We start from the raw sequence: 17,380 nt of genomic DNA on the forward strand, positions 1-17,380 counted from the left end.
TAAAGGATAAAATATTTCATCTTTTGGTGTAGGCCATTTCCAGGACTTACAGATTTCTGCATTGCGCTTATTTTTGCTTCTTCCTTATTTATTTCTGAAATTTGCCCCGGAAAATATTCGCCTTCATACATGAATATAACATACTGCCAATTAATTAATTAAAATTAATTAATGAATGAAATGAAATGATGAATAAGAGCCTGAAATGAATCAAATGATTAAAAATAATGTTGAGTGGGGATATTTTGCTCCACTTGTAAACTCAAAAACAGGTGGAGCAAAGTATCCCCAGCAAATTAAAATTTGGCTATGAAGTAAATTAATGTTCTATAAAGTCAAGAAATGTTAATAAAATAAGAAAAAACTTAGATATTATAAAACTAGAGGAATTAAGGAAAAGAATTATATATGCCTTATCTTAAAAAAATGGTGATAAATTACTTGAGGTTGCTGAGGCAACCAAATTTTTCTAGTAACCAAACACACATGTAGAAGTTAACATGAGCAGGGAGAGTATGATACAGCAGTGTTGCCAATACTAATACAATACTGGGGGGGAGGGGGATGCTACATCATTTCAAATAGTAAATATGTTTGCAGAGTCAATTGAAAACTTTTTGCCAATTGGAGCAAAGTAACCCCATCTTACGGTGATAAATTTAACGCCTAACAGTCGAATATGACTCTCATTCAAATAGGGTTGACGGCTATTTTAGTAATCAGTGGCGGGTATAAACTGTTGATATACTGCAGGATCAACAATGTATAAGAAATAGGGTAGAATAAAAATTAAAAAAAAAAAAAAAAGAAGAAGCTTTTATCACTTTATATATTAATGCTTATCGATTCATGACTTTTGAAAGAATCGTTCTCTAAATTAAAAAAAAAAAAAATCAAGAGGAATTTTTCAATTATACAGGTTTCACGATAAGTATTTCGTCGTTAGCAAAAATATTTCGATGCAGGAACATAATATATATATATATATATATATATATATATATATATATATATATATATATATATATTTTTTTTTTTTTTTTTTTTTGAGGGGGGCGTAAAATAGCTGGTTAAGTCACCTTCTGATAAATAGCTACAGCACTATTGTTTTATAACAACCCGCTCAGAGAAGGTTGACAGGTCCTTTTTCGCAACTTAATGTCTTGGATAAATAGGCACACATAAATCATAAACTCTGTTCTAGAAACAGTACATTTTTTGAAGACTTGCACTACGTGCGGAGTTGCCCAGACTTGCACTACTTGCAGGCGCAAACTTGACTTACTTGTCTGTTTGTTTACTTGGGAAATGGATTAAAACTCAAGTTTATATTTATATACATATAAAATAGCTTGCTATCTTTAAAGTACATTTTTTCTTTCATGCCACCTCAAGTTTGTTTGCTATCCTGATAATAAATTATAAATTTATTATTTCCAAAGAAATACAGACTAGTTTTTGACGTGTTTCGCTAAACATGGCTTGTAATTATAAATTCATGTAAAAGAATCATGGATTAGCATCAGTGGTGTAGCTAGAGCTTTTGCCGCCCGGGACGGTCCCTGAGTTTGCCGCCCCTCTCAATACACACCAAAAATACTACATGTCATACTAAAAAGTCAGAACGACGTACAGGGAAATAAATAAAAACACTATGTTTATTTTTGAAGTAAAACTTTATTTCAACATTCTAAAATGTTATATTTCTTGCTTTTCTGTTAGCAAACATGAGGTCTTGGGGTAATAATAATAATAATAATAAAATCGTCGATGACATTGGCTAAGTCTATTTCATAGTAATGTAGGTAATTCTTAATCAAATTTTATTTAGAAAAACTCCTCTCGCAACACTTAAAGCAATTGAGGAAAATTCGCAGTAGTATTACAATATTTGGAACTGAGTTCTCGAGACTGTATTTTAGAATTAACTGTAAAAGTTCAAAAAGGTTCAGAGTGCCGCCCGGGGAGGACTTCCCCCTCCGCCCACCTCTAGCTACGCTACTGGTTAGCACTGAAAGTAGATGCCGTTTCAAATTATGTTTTAAAACGGCTTTTCGTTTCATTTTGTAGTAACAGATGGCAGCACATCTCGATGTTCAAGCCAAAAGTTCCTGTATACGAAACGGAAAATTATCTGTGAATTCAATGGGAAATATAGGGAATCTTGAGGGTGCTATTCCTGGCACTGTAATGTACAGTAATATGTGAATGGTTCTCTATATGCGTAACTTGTGGAAGGTATAGGCTCATCTTCAGGGGTTTAGGTGACAACTGAAGTGGACTTCCACATTACATCCAACTTAATCTGCATAGTTTGCCTTCTTTTCCGCATAAATTTTCTTTTCTGTTGCAAGACTGCAGTTTTGCGCCATCCGCCAAAGACAAATCGGCCAGAAGAATACACAATCAGTGGCGTAGCTGGGGGGGGGGGGGGAGGTCCGCTCCGGGCGGCACTTTGAACCTCTTTGAACTTTTACAGTTAATTCTAAAATACAGTCTCGAGAACTCATTTCCAAATATCGTAATACTTCTGTGAATTTTCCTCACGATTGCTGTAAGTGTTGCTGGTTGTGAGAGGAGTTTTTCTAAATAAAATTTGATTAAGAATTACCTACATTACTATGAAATAGACTTCGCCAATGTCATCGACGATTTTGCTAATAGAAAAGAAAGATAAATAACATTTTAGAATGTTGAAATTAAAGTTTTCCTTCAAAAATAAATATAGTGTTTTAAGAAGACCAAGAAAGAGATGGCATGAGACCGGAACAGGCCACATGGCCTATATTCCATGATAGGAAGAAGAAGAAGAAGAATTTATTCCCTATACATCGTTTTGACTTTTTGTAGTATTTCTGGCGTGTATTGAGAGCTGGCGGCAAACTCAGGGACCGCCCTAGGCGGCAACTGCTCTAGCTAACACCACTGTACACAATCACACAATTTATAGATGTAATACTCTGACCTCACAGTTTTAGTTACGTCCTAGAGAATTAGGAAATTGCGACTCGTCTATAAATTACTCTATTATTAGTAGTATTATTAAATATCGTTCATTGATTAGAGTTCAGATCGACTATTGATTTCTTTCTTGGATGGAATTTAATTTATAGTGGATTTTCAAGTCTGCATGTTCTTTATCAAGTTGGCAGTTTAAATATTGGTTATTTATAATTTAAAAAAAATTAAACAGCGTACATTGAACATTATCATCATCATCAAATTCCTGATATGTACCCTCGGGAATATAAGCGGGATACTATGATAATATTACGTGAAAATTTTACATTCTTGCTAACTTACTCGACAGTTACTCAGTTTACTTCCAAATGAGTCTTTGATCAACTGCTTTATTTCTAGTCCAACTCTCAGATCCATAACTTAAAATTTGTGTGACCACTGTCTTTTATGATGCTAGTTTAGTGTTTTGACTAATTTCTCTCTTATTCCATATAAATTTATTTAACTGCTTTCCATCTACCAGCTTTGCTTATTCCCTTGTATGTTTTTTTTTTTTTAACAGATTTGTCACTGATTCTCCAAGGATTAATTCTTCATTTGAAACGCTCCGTTTTTTATTTTTTATTTTCCCTGTACACTGATACCAACCACAAATTAGAACAGTAAGCTTGCAGGGAAAACAAAAGATAAAACCTGTATAGTTACATTCTGTTATACGCTCTCTCTCTCTCTCTCTCTCTCTCTCTCTCTCTCTCTCTCTCTCTCTCTCTCTCTCTCTCTCTCGAATATCTATAACGAAAGCAGAAAAGAAAAATAAACGAAATCGTAATTGTAGCAGGTACTAACCACTTAACTAGCAAATAAGTTCAGTATGAGAGAGGGCATGAAACGGTTGTTGGAAGAGTGAGAAAGTGAAAATTGTCAGTATTTTACCTCCATATGATAAAAATGAATTAAGAATAAGGGCTACGATGGCAAACGATTCGATGTGTAGGCTGTGTAGAAGGAATGGAGTGAGTTTGAGGGAATATTGAATTTGTATAAGAGGGACCGCCTACACCTGAATTCATTTTGCATCAAGGGTCTTGAAAAACTAATAACTGCTGTGAATGCTAACACAGAGACCACGTGCACCTTGCCGACGGATTAGCTGTTTTGCTGGACCAGCCGAGGTCATGTAATAATAATTCATTAGTACACCTCTGACCAATGAATTACACCTCTTCCATGTTTCTAAAGCACTGGACGAAGAAACTTAATACATTTCTAAAATACATTTCTTTAAATGATACAACACAATTCTTTTATTTTTTTTTATCAGGATTCAGAATAATATAATTTTAGAGCTAATGTAGTCATGACCAACTGGCGTTTTTTCGTCATTAGGCAACCATTTTGGCTAGTTTTTTTTTCATTAAGCTTACTTTATACTAAAGCAAGTTACGTAACATTTTTTTTATATATTCAAGCAACTTGAGATCAACTTGTTTCTCCTTTCTTTGATACACCCCCTGTAAATTCATTGTCAACATTTTCATTAGGAGAATTATCAAACGTCAAGATAGGCCACAACTTATGCCAGCATTTCTTTAGTTTGACGCTCCCAGTCACAAGCAAAGAACCCAAATACTTCTTCCATGCTAAATTCTTCATTAAATATCTATACAAGCTTGCCAGCATTTGTGACATCTAACAAAAGTTTCATGAAAAGCGAATAATACTTAGCCTTCACAGAGCATAATAGTCCTTAGTCTTCGATAAGGGATGTGTGGATTGCTGGTAAATACACTGTATAAAATTTTTATTTAGCTGTGAGAGTGAGTTACAATTGTCCAGAATGAGAAGAATTTTACAATCTTCCGGTAGGCCTACACATGTGCAGTGTGCTCAGGCTTTGTTCACAAAACATGAACCATTGTAACACAATCTCGGTGGTTATTCAACCATTTTTATTTGTAGAGCATATGCAGAGTTTTGGATAAATTTTAAATCCTTCCAATGGCCTAGAGCATTTAGTTTTTCCTATATCACCAGCAGGTTACATCTATGCTTGCCTGTGGGTTTCAGCACCCTGGGACAGTAAATTGTCTGAATCCTGTGGGCTTTTCTTCATTCTCCTTTTTTCACTACAAACTTTATGGAGAGAAATTCCATGGTGCTTTTCAGAACCTTTGAAGCCATTCTTCTCCACAATCACACCCACGCTAATTAAATGAGCATGCGCTTAATTATTTAAGCTGCTTTTGGCGGTCCATTTAACTAGTCGGGTGGTCGCAAGGAAGCGCCGGACTATCCGTCGCCGACAATCGGTGGTGTACCTGTATCTTCCTACTATACAATTTTGTACTGTTGAACATATGATCATCACATTTTGCATGGTCTTTCCATTTGACTAGATAAAAGCTATGTTTAAAGGTCAAATTTTCTCTTCCAGTAAATCATAAAAAAGTTTAAGTTACTGAGATATGGTACAGAACACGGGACCAGAGTGAAAAGTTTTTCATGTAACCATTTGTCAAAATGGTTACATGAAAGAAGCCAGATTAAAGCTTTCAGGAAGTTCGTCTTCTGACACAGTTCATTTTGTAGGAAGATGCTTCCGCTTTGCTGATTTACATAAAATGGACATCTGGACATCAAGGACATCTTAGTAAAGTAAGAAATGAGAACTTAGGGTAAGATTTTAGGAATAATTAGTGAACTTAAATAAACAGGAATGAGTCACTTTGCTGTTGAAGGTTTTAGAATTTATTACTCTGAACATGAAAGTTTCAGAAAAAAATGAAGCGGTATTCACAGTTGGAAGAGAGTATGCATGTATCGAATGCATGAGTGAGAATTTTATGGTAGATGGCAGTAAGTAGGGTATAGTTTTGATACGACAGATTTGCTATTCATATATATTGGGAGATTATCATTGTTGTTGTTGTTGTTGTTATAATACAAGTATCTGCATGGAGTTAGAAGACTGATCGTGGGAATTGTAATGTAAGATTGTAATATAGAAATGGAAGGGAAAAGAACTAGGTACCACTGAAAATTTTGGTTTAGAATTAAGGAATGACACAGGAGAAAGAATGGCAGAGTGTTGTGTCGAGAACAATTTCTTTATTGCAAACACTCACTTTCACCACCATAAAAGAAGTTTGTACTCGTGGACTTCACCAAACGGTGAATGCAGAAATCAGATGGATCATACGGTTAGCAACAGAAGATAGAGAAATTGATCAATGTAGCACAAACATTACCTGGTCCAGACTGTGGAACAGATCACGAATTTCTGATTTCTGAAGTTAAATTGAAATTAAGGGCTAAGAGGAAATCCCCTACCAGGGATTTAAGTAGAAGTTTGAAAGAAGTTAAAAAGTTTGAATGAGATATGAAGCCATTTAGAATTGTGGGAAGAATATATAGTAACAGAAGAAGCAAAGAAGAATCAGATTGGTTCAAAAAATCGCCCATATAACTCCCACTGAGTTACAAACGATAACACGAATGTTATGGTTTGGAGCCACGAGATGGCGGCAGTTGTCTGCTTATTCTCTCTCTCACTTCCTTAAATCCCTGGTTTATTGATAGTTGGAGCTCACGTTAATGAAGGCCGAAAGATGATAAAGGATTAATTATTTATTTTCAATGAGAAAGACAGATTATAAAAAAAAAAAATTAAAAAAAATAAAAAACAGAAGAAAGAAGAAAAATGAGACCTCAGGTAAACGAAAGAACGTGGATTTTCAAAACATGTAAACAAAAGATGCAAGGAAAGTGAAGAAAGTAATTCCAGGAAGAACAAAGAGGTCAGTTTAGAAAGACAGATGAAGCTTCAGGAAAGATTATCCCTAAATTGGCAATAAAAACTAATTTCTGATTCTTACAATAAAAAGTAATTTTGGGACTTCTGCTTCCATCAAAAATTGATGGAAGCAGAAGTGAAAAAAAAAAAAAAAAGATGGAAAGAGTATGTAGAGGAAATGTATGAGAAGGATACTGACATTGAAAGAGAAAAATTCGTTGAGGACCCTATGATAATGAAAAGCAAGGCGATGGTGGGCAAGGGGACAGCTGTCAAAGGAAAATCTGGAGCTCATAGAGTATCAATGGAGTTGGGAACGGCGTTTCTTAAAAATCTGTCGACAGATTTTTAAGAAAAGTCGCTCAGGAAAAAAAAGAAGAAGAAGCTGGAACCATGGAAAAGTAGCGAATATAGCGAACATGAGAGTGATTATGGAAAGAAGAAAAGAATTTCAAAGGAAGTATTCATCTATTTTATTAATTGTAAGAAAACATTTAATATTTAATTGTGTTGATCGTAATAAACTGCGGAATGCGATGAGAGAAATGGAGATACCTGAGCATCTAGTTCACATAATCAGGTGACTGATTACGTGAACTCGATGACTGATTAGGTAACCGACGATCAGGTGGGATTCAGGTGAATTTCATTGCCCGGTGTTACTACCGCCCCGCTTATTGGAGGCCTGAAGTAGCTTGAAAAAGTTTCATGTTTGGTCTCTAGAGTAGGATTTCGGAATATGCAAAAAATAAATTTAAAAAAATACAAAACATATAAAATTGATTTTAAAAAAATAGAAAAAAATCCTTAGCCCGCACACGGTACAAAATATACTTTAGGTTTGTAAATAACCTTTTGTGGGTGAGAGCAACATAAAAAATTGCATACAATATCGAGGAAGAAGTAAAAACAGTCTTGGAAGAAGTGGACAGTGTTGATAGTCAGTGTGAAGATTATATTAAAAGAAGCCTATCTATGGGGGGAAAGCCATGTTAAACCTGACAAAAATTAAGAAAACATTGAATAATAAGGCCACAGTCAAATGATTAAAGAAAAAATAGTTTTTCCCGTGGTGATTTATGGATGTGAAAGCTAGATCATTAAGAGGAAAGAAAGCGAGCTGATTCAGTTTAATTACGACGTAAAAGGAGTCTGTTAAGAGTTCCATGGGCAGTAAGAATAATTTTAGAGAACATAAAGACAGAATCCCCCCCTTGCAGTTATTGCCTGGTAAACAGAAGTTACTTTGGACATGTGATGAAAGCAGTGAATCATTGGAAAAATATGTTAGAGAAGGTTTAGGACATGAGAAGGAAAACAGAGCAAAAGAATTAGATGCACAGCATAGAAGAACTTACGAATATGAAATTGCACCTGCTGAAAAACAGGCAAGAGATCGAGTCAGATGGAGAGCCTATGTTCACCAGAGCAGTAAAAGTCGAAAACGACTAGCAGCATGTAACAACCAATATGCCATATCACTTGAGTTCCACTTGTTTTTCTTTCTTTAACACCAAAGATAAAATAAGCAAGCATGATTGGGAATGTAAAACTCTACTACGAATTACAAATGAGAATTAAATTAGTATTTTATATGTATTAATAATATGTGGTCGGACAAAAGTGAACTATCGGAAACAAGTGTTTTCTTTTATCAAGTGCTCTCTTTAGAGAGCACTTGATATAAGAAATAGCCCATCCATTTTTTTCTATGATCACCTATTCGACCAGCATAAACATAGGTTATATCTGTCCCTGACGTTGAGAAATAAATGTTATATGTCAGAAGTCAGATGTGCAAAATATTTTTATTAGAAAAAATAACTTTGTGAAGAGCTAAAAAAATGAATTAAGAACACTTTCTCTGTGTGTGTATGTGTGTGTGTGTGTGTGGGGGGGGGGGTGATTTCGTTAGTAAGGCAAAAAAAAAAAAAAAAAAAAAAAAACGTGCATAGAATTCACACGTTGACTGCTAATATTAAATATATTTGCAAAATTGGATTTTTGAAAGCATGTATATAAGAAACAATCCACGGTTGCCTCACATTCATCTATATTACACAGTTATGAGCTATTATGTAATACACTGTGTGCCACCCGCCAGTCAGTGGTGTGGCTTTGTTTGTATAGTTTCGTGACAACCTCCAGTAGTAGGCATGGTGGTCAACGTGATAATACCTATTGAAATTCAATTAATGCCATAATTATGGTTTTGGGTCCCTTGTAAATTGCTAGTGGGTCCGCCACCTAGAATCTCGGGACCTCTTGCACTGTGTAATACAATAGTTATCTTTCTCACTTCAGTAAACGCGGGAAATAAGTAGGACATATTCACTTAACGTGTACCTCTTAAAGGCTACATGCATTTTTCTAAAATTAACCACAGAAAGGAAGCCCACACGTATTGCTGCAAGAAGAGCCAAAGTGCCGACGGTAATTATTTTAAGGAGAAAAATAAATATGGTGAATGATGTCATCTGAAATTAATTTGAATGCACTACTGTGTGTGTGTGTATATATTGATTATACACACACACAGATTGATGAACCTGATATTTCCAGATATACTGTTTTTGTATATTCTATAGAGATCATTAAGAGATAAACAGAAGATATTAATATATATTATTCTATTATAAAATTACAATAAGAATTTAATAATATTAAATTTCAATAAAGTTTCATGTGATTAATGAATAAAATTGTATCATTTATAGAGCTGAGACATTCAAATAACATCATTCGCTTTTTTTTTTTTTAACTTGTTAATTTCTAGAATTGTTACCAATCTGCAGAAAGAGGAGAGAGGGTCAAATATAGCTTATGCGATTTATGGACGAGTCCCTGAAGTACTTTAAGTCTTGTTAACATTTATCGAAAATTTTTACCACATTCTTGATAATGATACCTAGTCGCAAAGGTTCTTGGATGATTTTTGTATTAAATGACTTTTTTACTTTCAAATGGTCTCGAAAAGTCAGTAGTCATTTATATTATTTCGGCGCAGAAACACATGCATACAGATTAATACTGTACATAAAGTATGCTAATACAACTGAGTTTTGGGTTTCCTCCACTGCAGATAATGCCTCAGACTGTACTGTTATACGCGGAATAACAAAAAAAGCTCAGCATCACCTTCCTCTCAGCTAAACAAACAAGCCATTTGGATTCGATTAGAACAGTAATAGAAAGAATGAGATTATGACATACGTAATATACAGCATTTATATGCTTAAACTCATTATGCTGTTACGATAATGATCTTGATCATTGTCTCGGAGTTCAGTGTGGATTTATTGAACCTTAATCAAACTTCGCATATTTATCATGAAATGCATTAAATGAACTAGACCGTCTAGAACATTCTAAGAAATGCTCTGGAGATGAAAGGAAGTCATCTACTATGTTTTTTTTTTTTTTTTTGATATTTTGAGTGGCTGCGTGGCTTTATTTTATTTATTATTCCTTATCATGATCACACCATTTGGGACAGAGATAGCTTATTAATCGGCATAACGAAACAGTTCGTCCAATGAGAACTTCAAGAAACTAGTAGAAGACTGAAACTCACATCCTTTCACTTTTTTAAATTTGCCAAAAAACTGTTATTAATAATATCTCAAGGGACTTTTCACAACAATATATTAATTTTGATAGCAAAATGCTCAGAACAAATATAATATGATTCTGCTTTTGTTTCGAATTCATATTTAATTAATAACGCGAACATGGAAACAAGTGCTAATAATAGACATGCATTCTATTTGGCTTGTACTCTTTTCTGTTGTTTTGAAGTCACTAGTATGCTGCGCTCCTTGCATTTCACCTAGTTTTGACACTCCACGTGTTTGCAAGTTCTGTCTTATATGCCTAGACAAGCCAGACACGCGCGACGGAGGAAACGGTGGAAGTTTGGCAGTCACAAATACCGCATAACTGTGTAGGATACACATGCCCAACTTCTTCGAAACAGCCAAGGTGGATTAGTAGAACGGCGATACCAGAGGGCGCTGACATACAGGACAGTGCCCTCTGCATTGCGCTTAGGGTGTTTCCTCTACTGCAATGTCAAAGTAATATAACTTGCAAGAGGAAGATCGACAAAGGCTAGTAAGTTTTCCGGACGATACTTCTGAACTCGGTACCATGAGCTTGCTCACTAAGTTAATAGAGAAGGCTGAAGGGAGCCCCGGTCTTCACTACAGGAACTGCGTAAGTTCAGCTGTTTTATTTTATTTTTCATGTTAAAATTTCAGAAGTTTTTAAAATGTTAATATTGAACTTTTAAATTTCAAAAATGAAGTTTAAAATTTTATAAATGAATGTGATGTCAAAATGTCTAAGTTCACAATTATTCTAATGTATCGAACCCGAGACTAATAGTTTCAATTTCTATTACGGAATGAGAATATTAAATGCATTAACTTTTTTTCTTTTTTATTTAAAGTGCCAACAAGAAATTCTAAGAAGGTTGAATATGCAGTTACTTAACTTGCTATTTCGATTTATTTATTTTTTCTTCCTTACTGTTATAAATGAAATAATACCCTTATCTGACTCTAAAGCAACGTAACATCTTATAACTGATCATATATCCACGTGAGATTTTTTTTTTTTTTTTTCAAACTAGCATAAAACTTTTTTCTTTGATATAATTTGAATATTGTCTGATAGTTTAGACATTCATAATGGAGTATTTTAGGATAACTGAAACTTTTGTAACACTTCAAAGCTTCAGTTGTGAACTCTCGCCGTCACTCAAAAAATAGGCTTGCGTGTTATGATGACGAGAGTAGCATCGATCAATATGCTTTGCTATTTCTGTTAAATCGCTTTTACTGATTTAGGTGGAAAGATTAAGGGAGGAGGACGCTTATGATTTAAAAAAAAATAATAATAAAACCCAGTAAATCGCGAATATAAATGCATTTAACATAATTCTGAAAGCATAGTGTCTTAGTGGGAATATGCAGTGTGGTTTATGACACGTGTATGTATTCAACATTTCAGTCATCGCCATGGAATCCTAAATAAGATAATTATCTCTGACGCATTTCTAGACATTTGAGTCACTTACGGACTCGTGAGTTTTTTAATTCAGACAAATTTTATACACACGAGTTTTAACTGCAAGTATCTAGGAATTTTGTGTGAAATTGTGTAATTAATTTTTGTAAGATGTCGTTCTCCCTGCAGCAAACTAATGTACTAATTTCGCCGGTTGATAACAGACGATACCATTATATATACCGGCTGTTCTCTATATCTTGTAACTGTAGACATCCTATAAATAACTAATTGCATCATGGGTAATCGATTAGCAGAGCGGAGACTGACTATGATAAATGTCAAAGTTCTACAGAACCTCGTTCGATCCACTTTTCCTTGACCTCTATTTTAGCTGGGCGTCTTGTAATATTAATTTGATGGAAATTTGGAGTTATTAGGAATAATAGTATTCCAATAATGCTGATTTTAAATATTTAAGTCTGTATTATTGGCATGGATGTATTGCATATTGAGGAGACAAAGAGATCTTGGTTGAGAAATAAAGACTAAAAAGTGTTCTACTTTTCATATCTTTTTAGATCACACGCGGACATCAGCTCAGTAACTACATGTCTTCCAGAGACGAATCTGATTAGTTTAAATAAATAGTATCCAACAAAGTAACTTTTTTCTCTTCCTGTACGTAACGGCAGTTTCATTTATCGGGATTTTTTAAGACAAAAGTAATTTATTTTATTTGACTTTGTAGTAGGGTCTAATAAAGAAATTGCCATAATTTAATTTTTTTTTTTTTTTTTTTTTTGGAAAGAAAAAAAAACCCTTTAACGATCTGTATTTACATAAAGAATCTAACCTGTCTGGACAAAATTTGATCTATTGATAATCGAAACTGAACAAATGCTGTTATCTCTACATGAAAAGGACATCGTATAACATTGCGAACATAACCTAAAGATGCCTGCATACCCTCTGTGTTTGGTCCACTTCTCCTCAACCGGTATTTTAATGAAATTGCGAATTTGAAAAGGAAAATTGAGTTACTAGAAGTAATATAGTACCAAATATTGCTGACTTAAGTCCGTTTCCATAGCTCAGTTTCGACGATGCTCTTTGGTTTTGGAAGACTTGGGTTCAAATCTCGTCTATGGCTTGAAGAACCTCTATTAGGGCTTCTCATCAGAAGGCCAGTTAACTGATCCGGAAACTGTCTGAAGAACACACGCAATATACCGGCATAGGAGATCTCAGAATAAAGATTAAGCACTATTTCGCGGGATCTGGATTCGAAAGCCTGCATAATGTGGTGGGTCTCTGCGTCAGCTTCAAACATAAGTATTGGCGTATTATTGGTCTTCTTTCATATTCAGTTGTATTGTGCGAAACTAATACTAATTTAGGGATAATAAAGGGCGGACGACTTTATCTGCTGAACTTCTGGAACAAGAATATTCTCCCTCCTTACGGGACAACCATTTGAACGCTTATCCCGTAAGACAGGGGTGGCCAACCTATGGCGCAAGGTGGCGCATTGGATGATTAGAAGTGGTGCATTGGACCCCAGTGATGATGAAAAAAAAAAAGTAAGCCTATTTATGCAAAAAAAAAAAAGTATCAACCAGAAACTGATTCGTAGGGGGGAAAAAAACAAAAAAGGCTAAAACTTAATCATTATTTTTAGCGACTTTGTCTCATGCACATCTTTTGCACATTCACTTGTCTAATTCCGAGGCGCCAAGAGTTAGCAACAGCGGTGCATCGCAGGTTTTTGTCGGTCAGTTTACAATTGATACTCGTGCGCTACGGAGTTGTGCTTTGTTCGTCCGTTGTGAACATTTGCGGTTTTGTACTTTTTCGAAAAATTAAGCCTTTTTACATTGTTACCCATCACAGTGCAAAAGAAAATGAGCAAAAGGAAAATAAAGGTGATAGTAAGCGTGAATTCGATTTTATTAAACATGACTATATCAACATATTTTTAAGGATACAAGAGTTGTATGGCGCATCTGAACTCGTACGTGAAAATATTGGCGCATGGAACGTAAAAGGTTGGCCATCGCTGCCGTAAGAAGAGGAGGACCAAGCTAACTTTGATTATCGGTTTTTGTTCTTTCTATTAAACCCCGATTCTCTTTAATGAAGTGTGTCTGTAGAGTTGCAAAGATCCGAGAATTTCTGACTCGATGAACTGGTTCTCAGTTTCTATCTTGCAATGCAGAACATCCATCCTTTTGATTGGAAAGGCCCTGGGTTGGAATCCCATTCCATCAGGAACATTCTTTATGCTTTTCAGTTAGAGTAGAATCAGCTTTTCTTAAAGCTGGCGGTTTTTCTCCCTGTAACTACTGATCTTTCCAGAAAGGAGCCAAGCCGCCTTGGAACATACGCTGTTTCCTGTCCTTAATGATTTTTTTTTCTCCTCCTACTATAATGGATGTAAACGTACACCAAAGAATTCATAACAGTGCACGATTGTTTCCTATCCTAAACAGACCCAGTTTAGGTCTATTTTAACTTTTTGTAGTGTGCTTTCTTCTTTATAATATGCACGGATTATACACTGAACTCTGCACTGGCACTGTTACAAAATATCAAAAATTAAACTTAAGGAGAAAATTTCGTCATGTTAGCATAATTTCCATGCTGAAGGTATGGAACCATACAGAAAACTATGGGAGGAGAAATTTCAGCTGTCGCTGTAATGAGAGGTTACAGCAATGGTGACTTGATCCCTGTATTGAAAGATCAAGTTAGTTAGCTAAATATAATCTTTTGTCTTATGTTCGTTAAATACTTGAGTTACAATACGGAATTAAAGTTGCTGCTGCGGACATATCACAACAGAACCGACCTTTAGGATTACTGTTCTCCCATCTAGGATGGGGCACCAAAACTATCCTTTCATTACGTGTATAAAATCTGAGTTACTGTTTGATTACAGAAGTGTTGACATGTAACACAGGTGGAGTGGCATAATTTTCAGAGAATGTGTTGCTAATACTTTCATTTTCTGTAAGCTGTTTTCACTAATTAAATGGATGATTTTGGAATCGAATTTAATTATTAAACTGTGTCAATTTTATTTAGGATGCAAAAATCCCTCCTCCATGTTAAAAGTCCGCATACTAAACTAGTGTCTTGTAGTGCTCTGCAATGAAACTTACTTTCTTCTACATGTTGATTTGTTGAATGTCCTTCAATTTTTTGAAGAGAGGCCGAACCAGTATTAGCGTACACGATGAGCGCAATGAAACTTTGCGTGCTGCTGGTTTAGAATACGTTCCATGTTGTGATCTGAAGCGAACTTAAGGCGGAGCTGATATCGTTTTCCGTGTCGGACTAAAATAGCGTCACCTTGCTGCCTCCACCTTGAAATGACACATTTTCAAGACTTCCAAAATTTCGTGTTTTTTTTATTTTTTTTTCGTATATGAAAAAAGGGGTGTTGCTTTCATTAATAATCCTTTTTAATTTTCTGAAAGGGTAGTTGTATTTTATTTTAACATAATCTAAATTTTTCATTTCCATACCCCCCTCCATTTAGGAAAGAGAAGGGAGAAAAATTCTCCCTTCTCTTTCCTTACTCTTAATCACCGACACGATATGTCGGTGATTAAGAGTAAGGTAAACACTTGCCATCTCATACACTTGGTATTGTGTGAAAGAATTCCACGGTTGATCTATCTTAGTTGTAGGATTTAATCCTGCAACTAACAAAATTCTAAATTTAATTTTCGAACGATCTGGATTATTTATAATCTAACACTTTTGCTCCACACTTCAAAATATCCTTCTCCCTTTGTTATATCACATTAGAAATTTAAAATGCAATCCTTCCCCAAATACAATCTATTTCTTTTGTAACTTCAATTACTGTAATTATAGCTAGACACTACTTAAACTCGACGGAATTTGACATTTTAAAATATATTAAGTTGCAGTTTAAGTTGAAATTCTTTCATGCAAATTACTTTTGATATTCCAGATATACCCTTCCCCCTCACTTTGCGTCGTAAGTGTCGCATTTTCTTCTTTCAAGGGCGACAGTGACTGCACATATTTGCAAGTGAAAGTATGGGCGCTACAGTCCCCATCCACGAAAGGGCTGCTTCATCAAACTTTTATGAATTTACTTTGGTGCTTTAGATATTCTACTCTACAAACATAAGTAATGTTTTAATGGTTCTCTAAAACATTTCTCAATCTTTTTTTGTGGAATGAGGAACACCTGAAAATAGTTATTCAGTTTACACTGAATAACTTTAGTTGTAGTGCTACAAATTACAGATTATTGCGTTTTGCTGTCAAGTCTTAACCTGCACCTCGTGACTTCTGTCTTTTAGACTACCAAGCTGGCTGGAAAGCCATGTGCACGCCACGGAGATGTGCATGTTGTCTCATTACGTTTCTTACCAGTTTCATTTTGATCAAGGTAATGTATTGTGCGAATGTTCACATGAGTACTGCTTGTTTAATTTTATTTAGAAACATTCTTGGATTAATGAGAAATTCCTCCATCTTCAATAAGAACCTGTTGCAATGGTTATAAAACGTAAAATATTTTTTTTCCTCCATAAAAGGAGGCTCGTGTATATTTTCCCCAAAGCCTTTTACATTTTGGTATTTCTGCGTAAATTATATACCCTCTAACGCTCTTTTTTTTTCCCCCTCTCTTTGTAGCCCTAAAGCTGAACTCATGAATAGCATACGGCAAGAAAATACGAATTCTACTACTCGTGTGGGCTTATATGAAAAAAAGATGACCACGATCTTGTGATCCTAAACATTTACGCTCATATCATCAGAAATAGTGAGTTTTACGATCGATTTTTCTGAGATGCCGTGTTTAAAAATCAGTTTTCAGGGAGAAACCCTATTTTCCTACAAAGATCTACGAAATCGGTAACAGACTGGGAAAAAAAAAAACTATAAAAACGTTAGTAATAAAACTAACAAATTAGACTTTTAGTGGCATTCAACATGTAGAAAGGGGGTGAGCAACTAGTATGTTGCCTTCTGAGCCTTAGTCGTTCTGTCTTACTCACTGACCTGTACATCACCAGGGTCTGTTTTGATTATTATCTATGGTGTAACTATCTTCCTTCCTCAGAAACTCATTCTATTACAGTACTTGCTGAGCACCTGTTAATTTTATCACCCACTTAAACGACAGTTTGAGTGGGTGATAAAATTAACATTTTCTAACATTCAGGTATCTTACGGAGATGGTAAAAATTTTGGTTTAAATCCCTCAAGCTATCGGTGAACACTCAATTAACTGGCAGACATACTGAAAACCTTAATCGCATACAGATATGCTGCCCAGTTCCTTTAGCCTATTAATATCAAACTTTGGTTTTATCAGTTTCCCGTTTTGTCCTCCACTAATGTATTCGGTCATCTCATCTTTTCCCAACATGAAATGGTGATCACACCTACACTATATTATTTGTGAAGGTGATTTGTTACTCTATCATTTCCAGTTACGAAGGTTATTTTTCCTAATGTTCACCCGTTTATTGGCTACAAGTTAAAGAAACTAGAATTGTGCTTAGTCTGTTCTGCTTGCTACACACGATTTTTATTTCTTATTACGCTTGTAACTTTTTCATGCGT

The 17,380-nt window shown here is 35.0% G+C and overlaps 1 protein-coding gene across 1 annotated transcript in view; it reads left to right on the forward strand.

Annotated features, from left to right (window-relative positions):
- Positions 1-10,821: 10,821 nt before the first annotated feature.
- LOC150102630 (32 kDa beta-galactoside-binding lectin-like) overlaps positions 10,822-17,380 on the forward strand; it is a 135,917-nt gene continuing 129,358 nt past the window's right edge. Inside the window, exon 1 of the mRNA XM_090399794.1 lies at positions 10,822-10,969. Coding sequence (XP_090255920.1) covers positions 10,904-10,969 — 66 coding nt within the window. The 5' untranslated portion in view covers positions 10,822-10,903. The remainder of the gene's footprint in view (positions 10,970-17,380) is intronic.

The sequence above is a fragment of the Typopeltis vanoorti genome, chromosome 10 (genome assembly GCF_054136105.1).
Source record: "Typopeltis vanoorti isolate ZY-2024b chromosome 10, IOZ_Tvanoo_1.0, whole genome shotgun sequence".
NCBI classification, from domain to species: domain Eukaryota; kingdom Metazoa; phylum Arthropoda; class Arachnida; order Uropygi; family Thelyphonidae; genus Typopeltis; species Typopeltis vanoorti.